Source organism: Pseudopipra pipra, chromosome 6, assembly GCF_036250125.1.
Source record: "Pseudopipra pipra isolate bDixPip1 chromosome 6, bDixPip1.hap1, whole genome shotgun sequence".
In the NCBI taxonomy this organism is placed as follows: Eukaryota; Metazoa; Chordata; class Aves; order Passeriformes; family Pipridae; genus Pseudopipra; species Pseudopipra pipra.
The window spans coordinates 34,180,678-34,197,449 of NC_087554.1; the positions used below are offsets into that span (position 1 = coordinate 34,180,678).

At 37.7% G+C, this 16,772-nt stretch overlaps 1 protein-coding gene across 6 annotated transcripts in view; it reads right to left on the reverse strand.

Annotated features, from left to right (window-relative positions):
• Positions 1-822: 822 nt before the first annotated feature.
• Positions 823-16,772, reverse strand: part of CDIN1 (CDAN1 interacting nuclease 1) — a 120,379-nt gene continuing 104,429 nt past the window's right edge. For 4 of the 6 annotated variants that reach the window (XM_064658499.1, XM_064658497.1, XM_064658495.1 and 1 more), the window contains 2 exons: positions 1,873-2,023; positions 823-1,087 (listed from right to left, as the gene is read on the reverse strand). In XM_064658499.1, coding sequence (XP_064514569.1) covers positions 1,888-2,023 — 136 coding nt within the window. In that variant the 3' untranslated portion in view covers positions 823-1,087; positions 1,873-1,887. Of the gene's footprint in view, positions 1,088-1,872; positions 2,024-2,047; positions 5,021-16,772 lie in introns of those variants that run through there. The other 2 variants (XM_064658496.1, XM_064658498.1) reach the window with 2 other exon arrangements.

Sequence of the window (16,772 nt, forward strand, 5' to 3'; positions counted from 1 at the left end):
TACAGGTGTTTGAATTTTTTTTTTTTAAATAAATCTTTTCACTGTAACACATTCAAACCCAGGAAAATATCTCTATATAACAATAACTCACTGTAATGGAGCTATACTAGCTTATCTCTGCAGCAAGGGACAGAGAACAGGAAGACCAAAGAGTTTTTTTCCTGAAAATGAAAGATTAGTCAAAATGATAAATTCCTGTCTGAAACTTATCAGGAAGTGTTAAGGTGAGAATTAAAAATTAAAAATCAAAACACTGTGTATGCACCTGAAAAGCATAGCTGACAAATTTCTGAACAAGATTAATGTTTTTTTAACTCAAGTCAAGACTGTAAAAAGTCTGCACATGATTTTTGAAATCATACAGGCACACAAAGTATCACTTCAACTAAAAAATGGTGATGTATATGCATTGTAACATTTTAAAGACCCTTTCCTTCTGGAAAAGGTTATCAGCTTGTGCTTTAGGGAGACTGTTCTCTCACCTTTAATTCTACAACAGAATCCATACCTCTGCTTCTCTGAAAATCTGAACATGATGAGCATACAGGCAAAACTCTCACTGACTTTTCAAAATACATTGTCTGTTCCTGAATACCAGTCAGCAAAGACAAGAGTATTGAAGTCTGTCAAGCCCAATAAGCCGCTGTCATTAAAAAGCATCTAACTGAGAGCACAAACCTGAGTGGTGATGTGGAGGAAACAGAAGAGACTGAACTGAAAACTTCAAGAACGGCTAACACCCACCTCAATGTACTTCTGATCTTGGTGGTTACAACAAGAAAAAAAGCAAGACTCTTACAAGAAAACAAGTACACAGGAAACTTCTGTCCATTTGTGTATTTTATTTGTCTTGTGGAACCGATCCAGCATGAAGCACTGTTTCATCTTCTTTTTTTTTTTTTTAAATTCTTCTTCTTGAACACCATTCTGGTAAACTTTTTCAGAAATAACCCACACGGAGAACTCCTGCATGTTGTTCTTTCAGACTTCAGAATGCCAGAAAATTGCATGCTACAATACCTACAGGGGTCAAGACAGATTTCTTCCTTAAAGTCAGTTAAGAGAAAAATTCCTAGGTAGAGATTCCCTAGGGGTGGGGGAGAGGAAAAGACAAAACACAAGTTATTTCTTAATCATTAAAATATTAAAATACTTGTTAAAACCCCAAAAAACTAACCCCAAACTTTGCAGGTTTTTATACATAAAATAAAATCTGTGCTCTTCACCTTCACTCCCCATAAAAATCCCCTAACTTCGATTATTTTCTAATTGTTAACTTGGTATTCCATTGTTCATTTTAACAATGAGATAGTGATGAAACACATATACCAATTATTCTCTCAAAATCTGGCTATTTACTGTAACAGCCATGATCCTGTCTTACCACTTGGGCTTTATGAGCTTTGCATTATATTGTTTTAAGCCCCAAAACAACAGTCTTTACCAGATTTCCCTGTCACCATAGGTGTCTGAGTCACATCACTAGCACTGAATAAACTTGTGAGTGAAACCATAAAAAGCACTTAATTTTAAAGATGACTCTGTAACGGGGATAAGAACCGAAAGCTCCACCTTTCAGCCTATGCATTTTTGTCTTTGTTTCGAATGCTAGAAGAAACCATACGGAAGGAAGAAAGATTAGAGTATTTAGAAACTAGCTGTTTGACAGAGGCAGAACTGCTGATAGTGAGTGGGTTGTGTCTGTCTTTTTTGGCTGATCGCAACAGAGGTCTGAAGCAAAACAGAAACTCTTGATAAGTTTGCGTAAAGCGGCAGTAGCATAAGGGCGGGCAGCAGGAGTTCAGCTGAAGTTCAGGGCAGATGCTGCCATTAGTTTACACTGCAGGAAAGTAAAATTGCTTCTGGATTTACCTCTTCCTCCCAACATCAGTGTTGAGCCATGCTGTGTCGCAGAGTCACAATGTCAGTAGGAAAGCAGTCTTTTAGCAGGATACCACGCTCACGATGGCAGTCCAGCTCTTCAATAAATCCATACCAGTAGATGACTAATCCAGGGCCAAATCTATCAAGCAAAAAAGAAAAAAGAACTTATGTGATTGTGTTAGGGGAACTTTAATTTCCCACCTCTGTGATTCCAATACAAGTAAATCTGTTAATTTCACTGCAAAATTGGAGAGAGTATTTGACCTCCACTTAACTTTCAAATTTCCGCTGATGTTCAATTGATAGATGTCAATAATACCTGATTCCATGAATAAAAATGCTATTTAGAGACTCAAACAATCCACATCAGTCTTTTTTCTCCTTTGAACACTCTGCACATATCAGCAAAAAAATAGCTATGTATTAAATAATATTCAATAACTTTGATATATATGGAAATGTCTCTTCCCATGCAATCGGCTTTTTTAGATTTGGGGGTGTAGACATTAAAAACACAAGAGTTTTAGCATGTCTCAGTTCATGCAAATGATAATACCATGAAAATAACAATGAATCCTTAAAATATAATCTCTACAATGAGCTATTATTCAGGCAATTATTAACATAAAGCACAATTCAGAAGAAACAGAAAGTTTGTGCTGTAACGTCTCTGAAACGTGCCTCAAGAATTCCTCAGATATTGCTAACTCTGACTGATCCCCACTAGGCAAACTCAGGAAGTAGCCCCATGGACTATTTTACCCATCAGGAAGTTCAGACCTTCAGGCTGGGTTCATAAAGAAGTAATCACTATCAATCACTGTGTACTGTGATATGTTTTGCACATCAGTTTCACGTTTTTCCTACTGAGAGCACTTAATTAAAGGGCAGCACTACTTCTGGTGTAGTGTTGCAGGAATTTTACAGTGGAATCATAAATTATGAATGTTGGGTTAGTAAAAGGATGTCTAAAAACAGAACTGCTTTCTGTAGTCTAACATTACAGCAGTCTGTACAACATTAGGCCAAAAAGCTTTTTCTTCCTTGATTTATTATATGCTGTAGTGAACTTGCCAAAACCAACAGTGCAGGATGAGCTGTTAGATACCGACTGTACAAGAAAAAGTTCAATAGAATGTCATGTAATGGTTTATATGCAAAGCTATGCTCAGGACTCAACCAATATGGTAGACAATTTTTGTTAATGTTTAATTATAATAAAAATGTGATGAGAGGAGCCATGGTAACCTAAATTTCCCCTGAGCAGAAAATACAAGCACTCAAAGCCATGGGTAGTGCCAGACTGGCTTCATGAAGGTGGTTTCTTTCCAGCAGTGGGGGGAAACTCTATTTGATGTGCTTATCTAATGGAATAGGCATCAAAAGAAAAAGAAACCTCGGTGGCTTCCTCCTGCAGTTTCAATTAGATATAGTATTCTTTTGCCCGAAACTGCTCCAGAGCATTGTAACATTGTCTATGGCTAATACTCTTCAACCTTGAAGTGGCCACAGTTCAGTGGCAGAGTAAATAACCCCTAAGTGCAGCTGAGGCCACAATGGCAAATGTGCTATTTGCAACTGAAAGATGATATTTGAAAGCTGAAAGGTTAAAACTCTGACAAATCTGGCTACATTAGATAACACATCCTAACATGTTTGGCAATAAATACAGTTCGGACTAAAAAGTGGCTAATGTGGAAGGACAATGCTGCCTGCACGCAATTCCTAACTTTTCTCTGGCTGGCCAACAACTTCAGCCTCTACTGTCTCTAAGGATATTGTCCTTTGTTCAAGTTCATGTGGGGGCAAGACATGCAGAACCTCAATGTACTGGGGAGACCAGATAGCCTAGCAGGAGCAAGGGGCCAATGGCAGATGAGGCCAAGGACTGATGCTCCCAGCCTCTGGTGAGAGACAGCAGTTTGCTGATGCTGGATGGACCCTTACTTTTGTTATTTCACAGACTGTGTATCTGTTCCCACATCAAGCAAACAGAGAAATGGGATAATTGGGTGGGGATGTACTTATGTATTAACCAAAGTTATTTTAAAAGCAAAAATCCCCAGAATATAGGGAGCAGACCTTAAATTTCTAATGGGCTACTTTGTGCAAGGCAGAAGCTATGAAGTGTACGTAAGTAGTTACTGATTAGGAGCACGTGTGCCAGGTAAAATCCTTATGCTGCTGCTCACCCAAGTTTTGAAGGGCTCATTTTGCTGTGTGGCAGTCTGAATCCTTCATTCATTGTAAAATGCATGTGGTACTCTACTTAAGTAATTTCTTAAGTTATTTTTTGAAACTGTAATTTTAAATAAAATTACTACTTTGAGACAACTCAAAAGGCTAATTTATGTCTTTCTAGCAAATCACCTCAGCTTAAACACAATTTTTGAGGCACTTAAAAAATTATGTTCAGAAATGCCAAATTTGGTAATAAAATTTATATACAAGAACATCTGTAGATTGTTAATGGCAGGAGCAAGTACATCTTTAGCATGAAAACATCTATCAATCCTGCTTTTGACTGTGGTGTTATAGCAAAACTGTTTGCCCTGTGCTGCCTAGGTTGCACTTTTCCCAACTCTATTGTGTCATTCCTTCTATTATAGCTCTATAGCACACAACTCCTGTATGATCACATAAAAAACCACATCATACTTTTGTTCAAAAGCACTTAAGTGTGCTACTTAAGACCAAAATTAACTTGTTGGCACATTAAGCATTTGCCACTGACTATCAGGAACTCCTGCTGCTAAGTGCTAATTTCTTTCTCATTAACGCCCAGAGTTGCCAAATCACAAACAATGCCACTGGTTAATTATTGCTGCCTTAATTTGAAACGACATTTAACCTTTTTGTGAAAGGGGATGAGGTAGGGAAGGGTAACTTAAAGTAAGAACTATCCTTTTTAATTCGACTCCTTCCAAAGTGCGGATATGACAGCAAGATGATTGATAGTCAGGCAACAAAATGACTTCTTGCATCACTTGTAACATTTAACAAGCTAGTGAATAACTGTGGTTTCCACACGAGAATGAACTTAAATAACAGAATGCTCATTTGGTATTGCTATGGAAAGGGAACACATCCATTAGCTCCAAGGAGGAGAGAAAATCTTTGAATGTACCAATTGGTTCTACATCGTAATATAGACACAAGATAGGCCAAGTTATTTCATATGAAAGACACATTGGAGATAGTTTAAGCTTAAACTGAAAATTTACCTTAGAATGTAATAAACTACTGGACTCCTAAGCGTTTTCTTCTTGCTCAGAAAAACTGAATAAATTCTTGAGAATGTACCTAACTTTTATTTTTCCTCCCTTGTCTTTCTTTAGTTCTTCATCTGAAAAGCCTAGGTGTGAAGGAACGTATCCAAATGTTATCCAAAACTGTAGATTCAGCTATTTCAGTGAAACTAGTGCTTTTAAAACTTTACTTTTATAAGGAATTTCTTCTTAAAGCTGAAAAGAAATCCAAGTAACTAAGGTTTGGTTAATTCCGTGCAGCCAAAATAGAATAAACAGCAAATACAGAGGCAAGCTTCCTTCAGCAAGTGAAAGTTGTCCACACAGGTTGCATCAGTTTACCTAAAAATCAACCAATAACTAGGTAGTTACCACTATATAAATCCTGGTTTAGTCATTGTCTAGTTTTGACATTAGAAGTTGTGACTATAACGCAGCCAAAGCCAACTTAGCTGTACTTGGGGTCTGAGTACCAGAAGTGCCAAAAGGGAGGCAGGGAGGTTTATGACCCCAAGGCATGGCAAGACCAGAGCAGGATTACAAAAACTTGCGAATTAGTTTAGGTCTGATTTAGGCTTGATATAGAAGACTAAATTTAGTCTAAGCTCTAAAGGCAGAAGACAGTGTCTTTCAAAGAATCAACCAAAGCATTTGAGATAGATGACGGAGATAGTAAAATACAGTTCGAGTGCAGTTCAATACAGTTGCAGGCTCAACAAGTTCTTTAAATAAAATTTACATCTGACCATACCATTTCCTCTAAATAAGTCAGGGTTGCACTAATTTCAGATTGTTCAGAGGAACTCTTGTACTGGTTTAATGACACAAATTTTAAAAGAGACCCATAGTTAGAGAAGTACGTCAATAATCCTGGGACACTGGGTTTTGTCTTGGAAGCAGTTTCACAGAGATATGCTGAAAAGCCAGGAAGGTAAAAATCAGATAACCCAAAGCCAAATGGTTATTTGTCTTAAGAAAAACCAACACCACCAGCACCACCACCAACGACAACAAACCAAACAAGGAATCACTAAAAAAAAAAAAAAAGGGACAGAAAACAACTAAGTAAAATGCGAATCTGGATTTAACTTGCCCTCCAGTTGAACCAGTTTTGTGCTAGAATATAAAGAAAACTTTTATTTATTTATCAAAGTGGCCTAGTAGGCTCACCCATATTCTACTTCACTTTGAGAAAAACTACTTTATAGTAATGTCTTTTCTTCTGGAATGTCTGTGTGGGGTCCATACTAGCTTCTAAGGATTTGCCTAAACATGTGGCTATTGTGAGGCCATTTTTTCACCATCAAAAAGCCTTGCATGTGGTTTTATAAAAAATGCATTTTCAACACACTGCTTGATACTGAAAAGAAATGTAAAACAACTTGCAATTGTTTTTATACAAATGTTCATCTCACTTAGTCTATTTGTTACAGATGGGTTTTACGCATCTCAGCATAATGTAAATAATTTGAATTCCAAGAGACTCTCATAATAAAATGCTGGCATATAAATTATTATTTCTAATATGCATGCATTTAAACAAATATTTTATCAAACAGATTTAGCCAGGTATTAATGTTATGAAAGCATAACAGTCTACCTGGTTGGTGACTTTAATTACGAAGGTCAGAACTGAATGTGTCTTTGAAGGACTGCATTCTGGTCTCCCTCACTTTTCAATGTCAGCTAAAAACCTGGCTTTGTTTTCTTGATTTTCTTTTTAAATATGAAGCAAATAAGAGCATTACCATTTGCACATCACCATTTATTTCCTGGGGAAGGGGAGTTACAAAAGTTCACAAATTAATTATTACATTCTAAGTCAATTTAACATGGTTCTTCAGAATCACAGCTGTGAGTAAACAGGTTTTACTTGTAGTACTAATAAACCCTGAAGATAAAAAAATTAACCCCTCCTATAATATCTAATACATTTACTGTTTAAGGACTCTCAACTTTATTTTAGTGTACTTGTAGAAGTCTCATTTGTGCTAGTGGAGGAAATTTAGAAATTGGCAGAACTAGGCTTGTGGGCAACAACCACAGACCACATTTTCAAGTCAGGTCAATTGGCATCAGTGAGCCAACTTCCTTACGTCTAGACTAGTTTACTACTGCTGATGACACAGCATTATATATGTTGGCAAACATTTATCAGCCACTGCTCAGAAACTTATCTCGATTAGCATGAAATTTTCCACTTAAACACCTACTAAAATCCTAATTCAGAATAGTTTACAACAAGATATTTTTTCTACTGTTCATTTATACAGAGTTCTAAAATTGAATAAAGGTACTTGTGTATGAAGACAGTGCATTTTAAAAACTCTCGACGCAATTTAAAGGTAATGGTGGGGCTTTATTATCCCTGTCAGTTTTCAAACCTGCCACACGCTTTTGCAACCCAGTGACACACACACAGCACTGTATTACTCTAACTTCACCAAATCTGGTTGAAAGAAAGGAAAAAAAGCCCCCAGTACTTATTAAAATCAAGTAACTGAATTACAGTTTTTGCTTTATTTTTGTGCCCAACTCCCTTAAGATACTTAACACTGCCTTCCTGCAGTAGCAACTGCATAAAAATAAATTTCCTTGCAAATGTGGTTCAAGAAAGTTTACTAAGTTCTGATAATATACTTTTTAAGATAATTCAAAAATTGTCCATGGTACTAACAAGCACTAGATCAAGCCTCACACACAGAATTTAGCAGCGTAATACGTTTCAAGGATCCAGGCATCCAGTTTATGCTGCTTAAGGTAAAATTAAGCAAGTAAAACCTAATCTGCTTTAAGCTTTGATGTTACTACAGTAGTTGGGGGAAGTCTTGTTTTTACTGAAGACAAGGAAAAAAATCAAAGTCTATTAATATTCTATGATACTCCCATTTCCAAGGAGGTTGTGACTCAAAAGTGGGAATTTCTTTTGGGCTGAGAAACGTAGGCATTTCCATGAATGCCAGATACTGATGTTACATGCTGTTGATGTGGAAGTTAGAGTTGTCAGGAAAAAAAAAGTGGATGGAAACAAATATCAGGTCTCTCTCTCTATAGTTACACCTCACTTGGATATGATTAAATCTTAATGAGCTTTTCCTTACACTAGCTGTCTTTTTATCTCTGCAATGAGACTGTTAAGGCTTCAATCAAATAGCAGCATTTCATCAGACTTATAATATGATTTAATTGCTTTTGGCATTTGGAGAAATAAAAACAAATCAAGTGATATTTATGTGGACATAAGGGAGCATTTAAAATATTTCAGAATTTTGCATAGCACGGTTTTTAAATGCATATTAATAGACTGCACCAGAAACTCTGCAAGTCACTGTCATTAAAATATTATAAATACAATATAACTTTTAGCTGCATAATACATTTTTAATAAACAAACTGTCGAAACACATTCTTCACTTGCACTTATTCATTCAGATCTGAGTACTGTTCTCCAGGCAAAGAAAGGATTTTTATAATCCTCAATGACAAGTTAGGCTTTTTTTTTAATACAGTTCTCATGGAAATTAACATCTAAAAACTATGATTAAATAACATCAAGGTTGCAGCGATTTACAAGGATCAAGGCTTTCTAAGTGAAGACTGATGCAGTGAGTGAGAAATAAAACACATACTGGCTCAAAGCAGCTTTTCATTAAGAGAAGAGAGTCTTTAGTGAACTTTGAATCTCTCAGGATTTGTTGGTTCATGTCCTAACTTCTACTGAAATATTCTGTTGTCTGTTAGCAGTATTCCAGATGCTCAACTCTCAAAGTGCTTGTGAGTACTTAACGTAAAACACTTTTTTACTTCCAGTCTCAGCATGTTCAAAATCAGGTGATGCATTCTTTGTACATCAGATTGTAAGAATTTGTGCTGTGAAGACAGACTATAAGGTGACCCTATGCCTGCACTGCAGAATTGGGTTGATGTACTTAAAATCAACATGATTAATTAACTCACATCAACATTTCAGAAAAGAAATTGTTGATACTCATACTGCTGGACTGTTTCATGGAAATAATGGCCAAAGTTTTATCTTAAGAATCATAGAATGATTTGGGTTGGAAGGGATCTTAAAAATCATCTAGTTCCAAGCCCCCTGCTGTGGGCAGGGATGCCAACCACTAAATCAGGTTGCTCAGGGCCCCGTCCAACCTGGCCTTGAACACTTCCAGGGTTGGGGCATCCACAACCTCTCTAGGCAACCTGTTCCAATGCCTCACCACCCTCTGAATAAAGAATTTCTTCCTAACATCTCATCTAAACATTCCCTCTTTCAGTTTAAAACTGGTGCCCCTTGTCCTGTCACTATCTACCTGCACAAAAAGTCCCTCTCTCTCCTTTTTATAACCTCCTTTTAGATACTGGAAGGCTGTAATGAAGTCTCCCCAGAGCCTTCTCTTCTCCAAGCTTAACAACCCCAGCTGTCTCAAGCTGCCCTCATAGAAGAGGTGCTCCATCCCTCTGTTCATCTTCCTGGCCCTCCTCTGGACTTGCTCTAACAGGTTCACATCTCTCTTGTGCTAGGGGTCCCAGAGCTGGATGCAGTACTCCAGGGGGGATCTTACAAGGGCAGAGTAGAGGGGTAGAATGCCCTCCCTCACCCTGCTGGCCACACTGCTTTGGATGCAGCCCAGGATGTGGTTCGTCTTCTCAGTTTAAGTGCACACTGTTGGCTTCTTCTGGTTTTAGATGGGATCACTTCAGTATACATCTTGGAAAACAATGCATTTTGGCTGCCTGGGAAAATAATTCTTGTATCCTTCTAAAAGAGATGACAGGCAGTGTTCCTGTACCTTACTTGTTACTTTGGAGATAGGTCCAAGATTCCTAGAAATACAAAGATTCTACATCAGTTAACCATCTCAATACAGGGCAAAGTGACTTCAGGCAGCCTGGATGATGGTCATAACTAACCAAAAGAAGCTCAATCAAAAAAAATCCCAAATCTGACAGGCACAATATAAGAAAAATGTTCTACATCTTCTTTTTCAGAAGCTTCATAAATTCCATTCTGATGGAGAAAGTCTAATATTCTATTCTGTATTATACATATTCGTCTTTCATAATACAGGGCTAGAACATTGTTTTATTGTCCAGTGTTTTACAAGTCCACTAATGTGCTCCTGTTCAAAGCAGCAACACTTTCATCTTAAAACAGGCAATTTGAGGACTAGCTTACTAAAGCTACGCTGCTTCTATTTTAAGTTGTGTGTGTTACTTGTATTTACCGGTTAAGACACTGCCAAGAATGTTTCTGTCTTTTGAAAAAACAGGGAAGAAAGATGGTTGCTTGCATTGCAGAACTATTCCACATATTGTTGCTGAAAGCATTGCTTTCTGATTAAATCCAGGCAAGGAATGGTGCTTCCTGAGGTACTTACTTATTTAGTCTCCCTTAGAAAACCTTATGTCATTAGTTCTCTCTCTAGAGACTGCCAATGCAAGGCTGCTATTGTTTGATTCCGCACATTTGAAGTTGTGGATCAGTGTTGAGGAGTTACTGAGGTTATTTCAAACATTTTGTTAAACTCACAGCAGCCTTCCCAAAGGAATGCTTGGCTGAAAACTACCTCTTATCCTGGGTGACAGAAAACATAAGAAAGGCTTTTGAGTACTGTCAGATTGAAGTCCAGGCAGCCACAACTGCTGGTCAACTATGTTGCCACTAGGTGATTAAGAGTTGTTTATTTTTAGGGCTGGAAGTAACAGGCCATCCTAAGGCCAGTGCAAGATGATATCTGAATAATCTGTGAGTGCCTCATGGTTTGCAGCAATCCTTTCTTTCTGTGTAGCTGTTTATCTGGTGTCAGTGCTCGCTGGAAAGACAGGATATGTCAAAAGTGCATTTAACAAAGGAGGCAGAACTGCTCTCACAGCAATCGATGTTTGTTTAATAATTATTGCAAAACAGAGCCAAACTAATCAGAAAAGTTGTTCAGCAAATTTTGATAGCAAAAATGTCGATAAAGGCACTAGATATCTGTGTGCTTACCATTTGCTGAGTATAAATCTTGGAGCCAGCATTAAATCTATCTCAATTTTAATGAATTACTAGACAATTCTGTATCTCAAAATCCTTACACACAAATATACAATAAAAAACCCCAATGTAACAGATGATTAACAAATGAAGGACAGCTCATCTGTGCTTCCAACTTTCCAGACCAGGGAATTAGTCCAAGACTGGATAGTAAATCACACTGAGTATCTCCACACAATGTTGCTTAGCAGTTAACTACCAAACACACTATTGTGTATAATTGACATTTTACGTGTGATGTTATACTTAAATTTACTCTCTCTCAAAATGTAAGTCACCTATCCGTATTAAGCAGGGAACAGTTGAAAAAGGAAGTGATATGTCTGCTGCCTATTACTGTGGAACCTGGTGCCCACCCAGAACGAAAGTAAACACTTCCTCTGACCTTGAATATTCCTGTTGCCTTTGTAATTCACTGGCAAACTTTACTTGTACCTGGCACTCACTTATTTCTAACGTCTGAGGCTCTTTACCTTGTCTCTCAATTTGATTCATATACCCAGTGTCTGTTCAATCTGAGTTGGTCCTGCCCCACTTCATATTTGAAAATAACTTGGGGTTTAGTTGTTATTTAGAAAAGGAGTGTGCCCTGAGATACTTGAGTCTTAAGTTTCACCTGCAAAATATCCAGTCTCCCAGAAGAGATATTTTCACATGGTGAAAGCTGGAGACTGTTCCAGAGACTTTAGGAGACAACCAAGGCAATGTGTAGAACCATTCATTTATTAGTGGGTGAAATAAGTGCATAACTGGGGATGTGCAAAGAAATCTATTTCCCTTTTTTGCCTTCTGTCTCCATTACTTACAAACACAAAAACACACATGCACACAGAGCTCTACTGCATGCACTTTCTGAAAAATTAATGCTATTTGGATTTATTTACATACTGACACTAGAATTTATGTCCATACTAGAATTTATGTCCATACTAACACTAGAAACAATTTAACTTCGGCTTTCTTTGCTTACTATACACCGAACCTTTCTGGCATCACCATCAAGGTACAGAAGTCTGTTCAAAAGGAAGATATAAAAATGTACATGGCCACATAAGTGAGACCAGAAGGAGGGAAAGAAAGAATCAGAGGAAAATGCTATTGCTTGTGAAGGTTTAAAAGCAACAGCAGATTAGTCAAGTTAGCCAGTGACATATTACCATCCATGTCTGATAACACCCGAGGCAGAAGTCTGCAACATGACAAAATAGCATAGTATTAACATTTTCCCTCATACAACTACATGTTGGAAATAGTCAAAGACAAGTTGGACTACATATTCCTGTGTTTTCTTTCTTTCTTTCTTTCTTTCTTTTTCTTTCTTTCTTTCTTTTGTTTTTAATTCTTTGTCCTGCAATTGCTAGATTGCTAGATAAAGGAACATTGTTGACTGACAGCCTTCCAAGGGCATCACAAACAGCACTAGCAGTCTCATTTTAAACAAAACAGAAAAAGTGTGAGTTATTGAGCTGCTATTCCTGTTCAATTCCTGACCTCTTTAAGACAAAAGCAAAACTAACAGAAAATAAAAGCAACAACAAGAAGAAAAATAAACACAACTTTTCCCTCCAAAGACAAATTAAATTTAAGTAACCAGCTTGGAACATCATGAACAACCAGTTGTACTAAACCTTCTGAGACTTGGTTAACTTCCACTTGAGCACAGCCACTTTGTTGTTTTTCGGTTCTTACACTGCCTAAAAGCTCAGAGTAAGTACATTAACTGATAAGATTAGTATCTGTTGTAAGCAGCTGTCTTTCCCTTTCCCTTATCAGCCAAAAATTGCAAGGAGTTGTTTTTTTATTTTTTTTATTTTTTTTATTTAAAGTGCTTATTTTCTAGTATTCTCCCTGTATTTGTGATTGCAATGTCATAGCACGCCACGCATTCAAAATGTAATGAAGAAAGGTGGTTAAAAATGGTTCCTAAATTCCATGGTTGCTGTACTCTGACAGAAACCTCTCAAGAAAGCTGTCTCTCACAGAAATCCACTTGACAGGAAAAGCCATAATGCAGCTTAAGGAGAGGTGCTGACATAAGGTTTCCATCTGCTCCAACCTCAGCACTGAACACTAAATATGTTGAAGATGTGAATGACACCTTCAACTTGAACCAAGTAATGGAAGACCAATATAGACAATAAAAGATACTTAAGATATTTTTCTTGTCAGTCCCCTCAGTTTATAGCACTCTTGCAATAAAGGGGGGGAGTTGCGGGATCTTCCTGTCTGGTCAAGCTAAGACCATCGTTAGCTGGAAGGCATAACCCCACTCCCTAATTAAACCCCAAAAACACACTCAAAAAAGAGGAAAATACAGCCAATAAGTAAGACGGAAGAGAGAACATCTACGCCTCATTAAACAGTCAGTGAACACTTAAGCAATTTCAACTATTTCCTTCTACTTCTAGGATATCTCCATACCAACTACTGACTTTTGCCAAAGATTTCAAAGTGTCTTTCTGTATCTTTGAGGTATCACCCTTTTTACAAATCAATATTTCTACACTCGAAGTAACTTTGACACAGTTTGAAGTAAGTGAATTGACTTGGAGGTAGGCATGTATACAACAGACTACTACACCTCAATTACATACTACATACAAATACACCTAAGTCTGGTATCATCTTCCTGAAGAATGAGATGAATCCTCAGTGGGATTTGGACCTTTTCAGTACCAAGTCTGCTATGCAGAATTCCCCAGTGACAAAGCTATTTCCATCAGGTTACAGAGAGGCAAACTGACTACCACTTGAAATAGTATGGTATGTTCTGCCCTGGTTACAAAAACAAGCTGCCCAGTCACAAAAACCAGCTTACCAAACTCCTTCCCTGCTCAGAAGTACCTGACAGCAAGACGTATAAATCGATGCAGGCATATCCATTTTTTTTCCTTCAAGATCCCTAGGCCTAAAGCACCAGGATGAACTGCTAAAGGAAAACTTGCAAAGGTACTGCATTTTTGCTGAGGGTAAAAAGGACTTCCAGTTTGAGACCAGAATATCTCTCAGTTCCACAGCTGCTAAATCCACATTAACATTTTTAAAAGCTATTTCTAAAGCCATACCAATAGATTAAGCATTATTTTTAGTTAAGTTCAAAGAGAAGAAAAAGTACAGCTTTGCCTGCTCTACCTGATTTCACTATGGCAACAGCAGAAAAACGGTAAATTCAGGAGATTAGGAGAACTTTAATTCCAGCTGAACCAGCAAAAATAAGAATTAAGAATTAATTTATGATTTCTTGTTTACCTACAGGCACTTTTGAAGCATTATTTAATTAAAAAAAAATCAAGTCAGACCACATTAAAAAAGATAGAAATGTTATAGAACAGTATAGAACAGCTTCTATTTGCTTAAGTAATGTTTCCACTTTAATGTACTTACTTGATCTCATTTGATTAACACTGCCAATATTTAGTACTGTGCAAATTTATGGAAATCTAACTTTAAAGAGCTTTGCGGTACTGAGTGATTTTTTAATTTTTTATATACTTATACTGAAGTGATTTGATGAGATTCTGGAATAAATGAAATATAACTCAGTAGCATGTAGTGATGTCTTGTGACATGCTGTGAGGTAACATAAGCAGAAACATGTCATCAGTGTGGGTAAAATAATCCGAATGCTTTCAGATTGGTTTACTTTGCAGAAAAGTCTGTCCCATGACTATAAAAAACTGTGAATAAAACCTGATAGATTTTTTTCCCCCATGGGCATTTAAGGAAAATTGTGCACTTGCAGAATATCTTACTTATATACTGCAGAAGTTGTGAGATTCTCTAATATTTATGTTAGAGGAAACCAAAGTGCATTCCACTTTTTAGAAAACGAAAAAAACCCAAACCCAAACCAGATACTATATTTGGATTGCTACTGTGTAAATACACAATTAAAAAAAAAATAAATCACAGAATGGGTAAGGTTGGAAGGGGTCACAGTGGGCCATCTGATCCAATCTCCCATCTCAAGAAGGGTCATCCTAGAGGACATTGCACAGGATTGCATCCAGCAGGTTCTTGAATATCTCCAGTGAGGAAGACTCCACAACCTCTCTGGGCAACCTGTTCCTGTTCTTCTTTACTGCACAGTAAAGAAGTTCTTCCTCATATTCAGGTGGAACTTCCTGTGCATCAGTTTCTATCTGTTGCCTCTTGTCCTGTTGCTCAGCACAACTAAAAGCCTGACTCCAACCTCCTGACATCCTCCCTTCACATACTTAGAGACATTGATCCCTCTCAGCCTTCTCTTCTTGAGCTGAACAGGTCCAGCTCCCTCAGCCTTTCCTCATAAGAGAGGTGCTCCCTTAATCATCTCATTAAGAGTGCCTTAATCATCTTTGTGGCCATCTGCTGGACTCGCTCCAGGAGCTCCATGTCTCTCTTGCTCTGAGAAGCCCAGAACTGGACACAGCACTCCAGATGCACCTCACTAGGGCTCAGCAGAGGGGCAGGATCACCTCCCTCAGCCTGATGGCAGTGCTCTTCCTAAGGCACCCCAATGGCCTTCTTGGCCACAAGGGCACACTGCTGGCTCATGGACAGCTTGTTGTTCACCAGGATCCCCAGGCCCTTCAGAGCTGCTTTCCAGCAGGTAGGTCCTCAGCCTGTGCTGGTCCATGGGTTATTCTTCCCTGTGTCTAATAAAAAAGTATAATAAATCTAAATTAAAAAAAAAATCTAATAAAAGAGCAGATGTGGTGCAAGTAAAGTTTTAACTTTTTGATATCTCTGTCTGGCAGCCACAACCAATCTAAGAACATTTGTTGTCTTAAACAGTAAAGATCCAGAAACTAAACCAAACATTTATTAGTCATTGTTTAAGTTATCTACTTTTTTACTGCAGGTAACTATTCTGACTTTTGTACAAGATCTGCAGTTTAACAGTAACATGCCCAACATATTGCTACAGTTCATTTCAAAACCTACACATAAAGCCTGCGATAAAGAAATTATATTTCCCTTTGCTTTACCAGAGGAAAAAGGAATCAATCTCTCTAACAGCTGATCAGTAAAGGGACACAAAGTGATGCAGCTAAGGAAAGGGTAAAATAATCCTGAGATGAAGAGAGAGATTTTCACTAAAAATCTAGAAATACTGTATTCCCCTAAATACTTGCTTAGTCCTCATCTGGAAACCATAGACAGGTCATTCAAGAAAGACATATAACCGCTAGATATGGAGCAAGGCTACTGCAATGTCCAGCAAAAAGAACAGTTAGTTGTTCATAGACCAACTAGATGAGTTTGGTCTTTCCAGTCTAGGAGAGCAAAGGCTGAGGAGAGGTGTAATTGTCCTCCATCCACCAGGGAGACCAATGTGCTGGGTCTAGAAAAAACTTCCAGTGAGGGTAGTGGGATCAAAACACTTGAAATGATTTTAAAATCACACTTGGTGAGTTCAATAAACAGGTTAGAAGACACAGTGTTTATCACAGCTGGGGACTAGACACAGTGAGAAAACCTTACACATTTCTAAATGTAGTACAAAAGCCTAGTAACACAAAATGCTCTCTCAAGCCATTTGAAATGGTATCACCACTGCTAACAAAATTAAACACAGACCCAAATGTTTTTCCCTACCTGACGAACAAAGACAAATA